The following is an 8,130-nucleotide window of genomic DNA, read 5'->3' on the forward strand; positions in this document are numbered from 1 at the left end:
CTGTCTGCAACAAACAAACTACGGGACATGCAGGGGTGAAAACATGACCTCCTTGGCTGAGATCTTAAACTGATGAGACGTTGGTTCAGAAAATGTCAAACTAAACCCACGTGGACATTTGTGTTCGCAGGTGAAGATGAGCTCCTGGGACAAAGAGACTCCAGGATCCTGGTACAGTCAGTTCTCCACTGGCACTAAGGTTAGTACCCCGACACCTTGATTTTATTTTTAGTCCATTCTACTGAAACATTTTCTCACTTTATGTTTATTCTGCTCATTTTTCCTCGTAGTTCTCCTACGTGGACTCTAATGGCCAAAGGGTGGGTGTGGTCCAGCTGGGCTTCCTGCGTCTCCTGAGCGTCCAGGCCCATCAGAACGTCACCTACCACTGCCACCGCTCCGTGGCCTGGGCCGACCAGAGCGCCAAGAACAACTACGACCGGGCGCTGCACCTGAAGGGCGCCAACGAGGAGGAGCTGAGCTACGAGACCAACCCTTACATCAAAGCCTTGGTCGACGGCTGTTCTGTGAGTTCACACACACGCACGCACACACACACACACACATACACACACACACACACACTAATCCTGTCACAGGCTTTTGAGACATGACAGCTCTGCTAAACTGAAACCTCTCCCTCGCCTGCGGAGAATCTCCTGCTGCGTTCTTTATGTGTCAAAGACAAACTGACGTAGAAGTATCAACACACAAGTCTTGTTCACATTCATTCATGTAAATATCTGTTCTGATGTGCGTCTCGGTCTCTGTGTCGCCCCCTGCAGTATCGTAAGGGCTTTGACAGGACAGTCCTGGAGATCAACACACCTCAGGTGGAGCATCTCCCTCTGCTGGACATCAAGGTGTCAGACTTTGGGGAGAGCAACCAGCAGTTTGGATTTGAAGTGGGACCTGTTTGTTTCCAAGGCTAAAAACACACACACACACACACACACACACACACACACACACGCACTTAGAGACACAGTTATATATAAAAACACACACGCCCAGTAATTTGTAAATTAACTTGTAAATGATATGAAACACACACAGACACACACACACACACACACACACACACAGATGCTGTTGTGAGACACACTCACGTACGTGCCTGGGAAAAGCAACATCCTCCCAACAAATAATGGACGTCAAAATAAAAAGTAAAGAGGAGAGAAATAAAAAGAAACTTGTGAAGAGGAGACCATCGCACACGTCCGCGAGAAAGGAAGAAAAACCCGGAGAGAGTAAACCAGTGTTTTCTTTCCCAGCAGCGACGGGGGCCGACATGAGGCCTGTCGGCAACTTGTCTCCGATCGCCCTCTCACTCGTCTCTCCTTCCCGCTGTCTCTCTCTTTTTCGCCCCCTCCCCCCTCAACTCACCTCACCTGCTCTACCTCCCGCCTCCTCCTCCTCCCCCCCCCACCCCGCCACAAAAAGGGTCACGTTTAGATCATCATTTTGATTTTTGTACAAACACATTCACACTGTGAGCAGCGTGTTTGACGGTCGCTCTCTGGTGACGAGCGTCCGTGTCCAGGATGTTGTTGTGGTTCCGGGCTTCGTCGTTTATTCCGGTCATGCTGAGAATTGAAAGTTTTTTGAATCGATTTTTCATTTTCTTTGCATTTGCAAACCAGAACCTTCTGCTCGTGAACCAGACTTCAGATCTGAGGCCTCTGACGGGAGAATGGCGGCCGGTGCCACCTCTAACGTCTCCGGGCGTCTCGTCCTGCAGTGACCTGTCAATCACGTTGCTCACATTGAAAACTCTCAGCTTTTACGCTCTCACGTCAAAATGAACCAAAGAATGAACGCCACCAGTTTCCACCCAGAGCAAACAGAGGGAACCAGCCGGGTCTGTTTTTTTGTGAATCTGTTGCTGTTTTCTACTCAGTTTTATTAAAAATGTGATTCCAGCTCAAACGGATGATGAAAGTGAAGAGGAATCTTTCTGGTTGTGATGCAGCGAGGTTGATGTGAGGACGCAGGATTTATTCTTTTATTAACTGGACCATCTGTCCTCGGCCCCGAGAGCAGCAGAACCTGACTTTGTTTCCATCCTTGTTCAGACGTGACGATAAACAAAGATCAGTGAATTTAAAAGCCATCGTTTTGATAAACTTGATGCTGCTGTACTTCTTTTTCAATGGGCTGATTCTTCTTTCTTCGCCGTCGGGACACTTTGATGATTGTTTTCCATCCAGAAGACATTTCCTCACTTTTGCATCCCAGCACAGAACATCAGGGTTTAAACGTGTCAGTCGGATTCGAACGTTCCCTCCTTCTCTCTTTTATTTACCTGCAGCAGTGAATAAAAAACAAGCTTTACTGAAAGAAACTGTGTGGCAAGGAGCTAATTATACCAAAGTTTGAGTATTCACTACGAGTCCTCCGTCGTCTTTAGTCTCTTTTAAGATTTCATGAAGCTTCTTACTGGGGAAAATGTGCATTACATTCCATTTGTACAGAAATAGTGATATTCTATTGTATTTATTTAAAACAAACAGGGTGCTTTGAGATTTAAAAAAGAAACAAGAACCTCCAGATATTCCAGCCAAATGTGGTATATTTCATTTGTATTTATTTCCTGTAGCTGACGCTTGAAGGTCAAGTGACGCGTACATGTTGAACTCACTGCCAGCCTGAGTTACGGTGCTTCTGTTCTCGCCCTGTCCAAACTCCTTGTGTACAACCAAACAATCTGTGGCCACATTTTATTGTAATTTCCCTTTTTTTTTAGTGTTTTCATCAACTGTACTGTGCTGTTCAATTTTGCTTCCACTGTAATGATTAAATGGTGACTCTCCAGTTCTGTCACACTTTCTTGTCGTTGCTACTTTGACCTTTGTTTAGTTTTTTTGGTTTCAGGCTCAGGTTCTTGCTTCGACGAGCTTTGATGAGCAGACACAGTTTGATTCGACGTTAATTCATTAATTGATCCTGAAGTTTCTGTGTGAGACCACAGTGAGAAGGAGAAAGGTTGTGAGAGGGAGGGGGCAACTGTCCGCACCACGGGATTAAACCTGATTAAGATTATTGTCTGTGGCTGAGGGGCGATATCATACTAAGGGTCTGGATTCATTTGTTTTTTGAATGTGTTTGTTTTTTGAAGTATAACAGGGAAGGGGGGGGGGGGGGTTGCCAAAACTTAAAAATAAAGAAATCTGTCCTCAAGATTCTCCGGAGAGAACGACCTCGACTTTTTTTTTGTTTTTATTTGGTTGAGGACAAACAACTTCAAATGAAAATGGTGCTGAAAAGGGAAAAAAGTATTATTTCAAAACATGTGTGTAAGTAATTTCTTTTTTAAATTCCTGTTTCTGTAATATATAATCTTTTTAAAAAGAGCTGCCTGACTCTTGTTTTTTTCTTCTCCTCAGTTCGTTGTTTTTACTGCAGATGGCCACAAGGCTGCGCTGTTTTAGTCATTTGGATCGGATGCAGATTTATTCGCGGATTCAGGATTTTTTATTTTTATTGTTTAATCGTTAGCTATCAATCATTATTTTACACTGATAGTGATGATGAAACTGATGCACATTTAAAATACGTTCTTCTTCTGTTAGCATGTGGTTAGCATGTTAGCCTGTGTCACTGTAGAGTACTGTACACTGTACTTTAATTGATTTTAGACGATTTTACCTGAAATGTTTTTTAGGATTATTTCTTTTATCAACTTTACTTTGCAAAAGTAACTCAACACCGAAAAAACACATTTGAATTTGCTGATTTCCAACTTTTTATTTTAATTATTGCGGTTTGGTCGAGAGATTTGTTTTTCCACCGGCTCCAAGTATCCATTAAAACAGCGACCTCTTGTGGCCAGTTTCAAAATGGAGACGTGATTAATTTTACAGATTCAAGTTAAAACGAACATCAGAGGTATTTATTAACACAAGAAGAATCTTTACACTTCGACACCTGATTGATAAAACACAGTCTACAGTCACACAGACGGCAGAATCTCTTCCCTTCATTAATTCAATAAATTATGAAGGAACTCGCGTCCCATTGGTCTTCACCAGCGTGACGGCCGTTTCATTCAGCCAATGAAAAGTCCACCTGACACAGAGAGAGAGAGAAAAGTTTTATCACATAACTTTTAAAATGTGTTTTAAAAAGAGAAATGCAAAGTAGAAGCGTGTGTTTTCAGGAGCAGCTCTGAGAGAATCGAGTCGCACGTCACCTGTGACTTCGATGCTCGCGCCCGTGATGTAACGGGAGTCGTCGGAGGCCAGAAAGGCACAAACATCTGCGACCTCTGGAGGCAAGAGAGCAAAGACGAGTGAGAATGGGAACTGAGCATTTCAGATAAACAGGAACAATAAAAAGTGATGACGTTGCTCTAACATAGAAAAGACGTGCGTCCTCACTGACCTGCAGGTTCGCCCATTCTTCCCATCGGCACCAGAGACTTCATCTGAAACACAGGACGTCACTGCAGAGTCACTGACAACAGACACGTCACACAGATACAGACACGTCACACAGATACAGACACGTCACACAGATACAGACACGTCACACAGATACAGACACGTCACACAGATACAGACACATGACAGTCAGTCACACATCAACCTGCAAAAACAAATGTTATTTCTTGGCAGCAATGAAATCGACTTAATACTGATATTAAATAGAAAAATATTTTTAGGGAACTGATCCAAATGGAAAATCAGGATCTTGAGGATTTCTTATTAAATGTAATTTATAACTGCTGTGGTTAGAATATCACATCAGTCACAAACCTGACAGGGAGTTTTCTCGCGGTGGATGAAGTATTTCTGAACCGGTGTGTGTGCTGTACCTTGGTAAGAACCTTCTCTGGAACTTTATCCGTCATCGGCGTTGATATGAACCCCGGCAGCACACAGTTACACCGAATCCCAAACCTGCAGACAACGGAGAGGCAGATTTGAATAATCCAGTCAGCCGTGTGTGCGTCGACGTGTCGTTGTCTTCTCACCTGCTCAGCTCTTTGGCTGCAGTTCTGGTTAAACCTTCCACTCCAGATTTGGACGCGGCATAATTTACCTGTCCAATGTTTCCCACCTAAGAACACAGACACAGGACGCAGCGTGTGAGAGACTCTCCCTCTGGAGGATTTTCACATTGCAGCAAATGTGTCACTGACATTACTGCTGGTGAAATAATATTTCAAAAAAACAAACATTTTGTGGCTGTAGAAATATTTGTGTAGCTTCAGGTTCAGCTGTGGTACTTTTGTTTGAGTATAGTTCAAATACGTACAGGAATATTTTCATCAGTGATGTTTCACCAAGTCTGAGAAACTCTCTGAATTGATTCCCTGGATTTATTTACTGTTTTTCTGTCTCCTGTATAATTTGGTGCATTCAGGCTCCAATGAAGCGAAAATACAAAACACAACAAGCTTGTGTGAGAAATGTCGGTGAGCACAGTTAAGATTTCTGCTTTTCTGCACAGAAGCCTTTAAGGTTCAGATGATGACTGAGATGTGAGAAAGTGAGGATGAGGCTTCAGGCTTGTTGGAGTCGCACCTTTCCCACGATGCTGCCCACAGTGACCACGGATCCTTTGGTTGCTCCACAGGCCACCAGCGCCTGAGCGACGGCCTGCATGACCAGGAACGAACCCTGAGAGACGCGAAAGCAAAGTCAACACAATTTTCTTCACAGAATCGAACGCTTTTACGTGGAGCCCGTCCTCGACGTGAGGATCTCAGAGCAGGCGTCACACCCGCGCACCTTCAGGTTGACCCGGATGACCTTGTCGAACTGCTCCTCCGTCATGTGGAGCAGGAAGTCGTCCTGGGTGATGCCGGCTGCGTTCACACACACCGAGGGAGGCTGGAAGAAACGCGTCTGCAGAGCAGGAGCAGAGAAAGAAGGAGAACCAGCAGCATGTCTGTGTGTTGGTGTGAGGCCGATAATCAATACATCGATTAATCGCACGATAAATTAAAATGAACTCGATAATTTTCCCGGCCTCGATATATCGCCATGTGCACACAAGCTGGATGACAGGAGGGTTCACTCTGTGCTCGGCCTCAGCACCAGGGGGCGCTGGTTGAGGAACGAACGGAGTGAGCCCTCCTGTCAGTCATCCAGCCTCTTTGTTTTTCCGCTAGCATTAGCCACACATGCTAATGCTACACGAGCCGGTTCAAACGTGTTGGCGGCGAGAGAAGGAAACACACCTGCAGCATCAGACCCAGTTTCACCTTCGACCCAGACAACACGCACCGAGGGGCTCGGTCCACAAAGTCCATACAAACGGAACAAAGCTCACAGACAGTGAAGTTCTCTGCGTCGCTCAAGGTAAAAAACACTGAGGGATAAAAGTTTATTGTCTTTGAAAGGGTTTCATTACTTTCAGATATTATCATGTGGACAGGAATGTCGTTTATCTGCGATAATTCGTGTGACAACACGTCGTCCAGCAAAATGTGTTATCGTCCCAGGCAGACACACACACACACACACACACACACACACACACACACACACACACACACACACACACACACACACACACACCTGTATACTAGTGAGCAGCTCCGTGACGCTCTCTTTGGAGGAGACGTCCACCACAGCCGCCATGTGGCCCTGCCCCCTGAGGCCTCCCTGCAGGCTGCCCAGCGTCTCACTGGCCGACTCCTCGCTGATGTCAGCGACCACCACGGAGGCTCCTTCAGAGGCCAGACGCTGGCACACGGCTCGTCCGATCCCGCTGCCTCCGCCTGGGTGAGAGGAGAGAGAGCACAGTCAGAGGGTATTTCAATCATTTGCTGTCCTTGGTTTTAAATCACATTGTACGACTTATAATCATTGTACATTATTATTATATTTTTTATTTTCGTGTCGTTAAGTTAAAAAAACTGATCTTATATAAAACATAGAACGATGATGAATCAGGAAGGTTTAACTTCCTGAAAACAAAAGTTCACAAACTAAAACTGAACAAACTGCAGCGAAGTTCCACAACAGAACCTCCGGAGTCATTGAAACAAAAAGATTCAAACACATCGTTGAAACAGGAAACAGGATATCGACACACGTTCTCTGTGTGTTCGTCTAAAAACAGAAGAAAGTGTGTTAAAATCTAAACGCGCCTGTGACCAGAGTCAACCTCGACACGAGTCTGACGGCGGCCGCCATGATGGAGTCCTCTCGTGTTGTTGTAGTTCACGGTTTGTCCACGGGACGACGCCAAAGCACCGAGTGTCCGATTTCATTTCCGGTTCCGTGTACGAATCGTAAGCGTTTTATTTTGAAATCAATTACCGGAACTATATTCTTGCAGTGTATCTAGCTTGATAGTAATTGTGCAGTTCCTGTCTCTGGTCGCTAGATGGCGGAAATAACCGCCGTCACATTCAAACTGGCGTCTGAACAGTTCAGTTGTAGTGACGCCCTGCGACCACCAGAGGGCAGTGTATTGAACATTAATTTTTAAATTCTGATTTGTTGTGATTAAAAACTGATCTTATATAAAAAATAGAACGATAATGAATCAGGAAGGTTTAACTTCCTGAAACCAAAAGTTCACAAACTAAAACTGAACAAACTGCAGCGAAGTTCCAAAACAGAACCTCCGGAGTCATTGAAACAAAAAGATTCAAACACATCGTTCAAACAGGAAACAGGATATCGACACACGTTCTCTGTGTGTTCGTCTAAAAACAGAAGAAAGTGTTAAAATCTAAACGCGCCTGTGACCAGAGTCAACCTCGACACGAGTCTGACGGCGGCCGCCATGACGGAGTCCTCTCGTGTTGTTGTAGTTCACGGTTTGTCCACGGGACGACGCCAAAGCACCGAGTGTCCGATTTCATTTCCGGTTCCGTTAACGAATCGCGTGTCGTTCAATGTTTATAAATATGAAGCTGTTGGAGCCAAACTGTGGAAATTAACCGTCACGAATCATCTCCGGTTTACTACTGATGCTCCGTTTACCGGAAAATCACTTTGCGTCATCTCACGTCTGTCTGTCGTCAATGTTTTATTTTGAAATCAATTACCGGAACTATATTTTTGCAGTATATCTAGCTTGATAGTAATTGTGCAGTTCCTGTCTGTGGCCGCTAGATGGCGGAAATATCCGCCGTCACATTCACACTGGCGTCTGAACAGTTCAGTT

The 8,130-nt window shown here is 44.8% G+C and overlaps 2 protein-coding genes across 19 annotated transcripts in view; one reads left to right on the top strand and one right to left on the bottom strand.

Moving 5' to 3' along the window:
- The window catches only part of col11a2 (collagen, type XI, alpha 2), a 44,088-nt gene extending 40,735 nt beyond the window's left edge, over positions 1-3,353 (top strand). For all 9 annotated transcript variants that reach the window (XM_069516100.1, XM_069516095.1, XM_069516098.1 and 6 more), the window contains 3 exons: positions 131-199; positions 291-527; positions 786-3,353. In XM_069516100.1, coding sequence (XP_069372201.1) covers positions 131-199; positions 291-527; positions 786-932 — 453 coding nt within the window. In that variant the 3' untranslated portion in view covers positions 933-3,353. The remainder of the gene's footprint in view (positions 1-130; positions 200-290; positions 528-785) is intronic.
- Positions 3,354-3,727: 374 nt separating this feature from the next.
- hsd17b8 (hydroxysteroid (17-beta) dehydrogenase 8) lies at positions 3,728-7,802 on the bottom strand. Of its 10 annotated transcripts, none has more exons than XR_011239544.1 (9): positions 7,103-7,693; positions 6,528-6,730; positions 5,736-5,852; positions 5,529-5,624; positions 4,976-5,061; positions 4,758-4,901; positions 4,384-4,426; positions 4,193-4,267; positions 3,728-4,068 (listed from the first exon to the last, which is right to left on the bottom strand). XR_011239544.1 is itself a non-coding variant. In XM_020107598.2 (9 exons), exons 1-9 carry the CDS (start codon positions 7,746-7,748, stop codon positions 3,996-3,998), a joined length of 912 nt encoding a protein of 303 aa, XP_019963157.2. In that variant the 5' UTR covers positions 7,749-7,802; the 3' UTR covers positions 3,728-3,995. The 10 variants fall into 10 exon arrangements, 7 of the variants coding, with proteins under 7 accessions (XP_019963157.2, XP_019963159.2, XP_019963160.2 ...); XR_011239545.1 differs by having other exon boundaries at positions 4,384-4,455; positions 4,817-4,901; positions 7,103-7,690; XM_020107598.2 differs by lacking the exon at positions 7,103-7,693 and adding an exon at positions 7,703-7,802 and having other exon boundaries at positions 4,384-4,455.
- Positions 7,803-8,130: the final 328 nt, after the last annotated feature.

The sequence above is a fragment of the Paralichthys olivaceus genome, chromosome 20 (assembly GCF_024713975.1).
Source record: "Paralichthys olivaceus isolate ysfri-2021 chromosome 20, ASM2471397v2, whole genome shotgun sequence".
Lineage (NCBI taxonomy): Eukaryota > Metazoa > Chordata > Actinopteri > Pleuronectiformes > Paralichthyidae > Paralichthys > Paralichthys olivaceus.

Excerpts from the sequence above, each read along its gene's own strand:
- hsd17b8 (XM_020107598.2), bottom strand. The coding sequence starts at position 7,748 with ATGGCGGCCGCCGTCAGACTCGTGTCGAGGTTGACTCTGGTCACAG. Across the intron at positions 5,625-5,735 it reads TCATCCGGGTCAACCTGAAG|GGTTCGTTCCTGGTCATGCA; the intron begins GTGCGCGGGTGT and ends CGCGTCTCTCAG. Across the intron at positions 4,069-4,192 it reads CGCGAGCATCGAAGTCACAG|GTGGACTTTTCATTGGCTGA; the intron begins GTGACGTGCGAC and ends TCTCTGTGTCAG.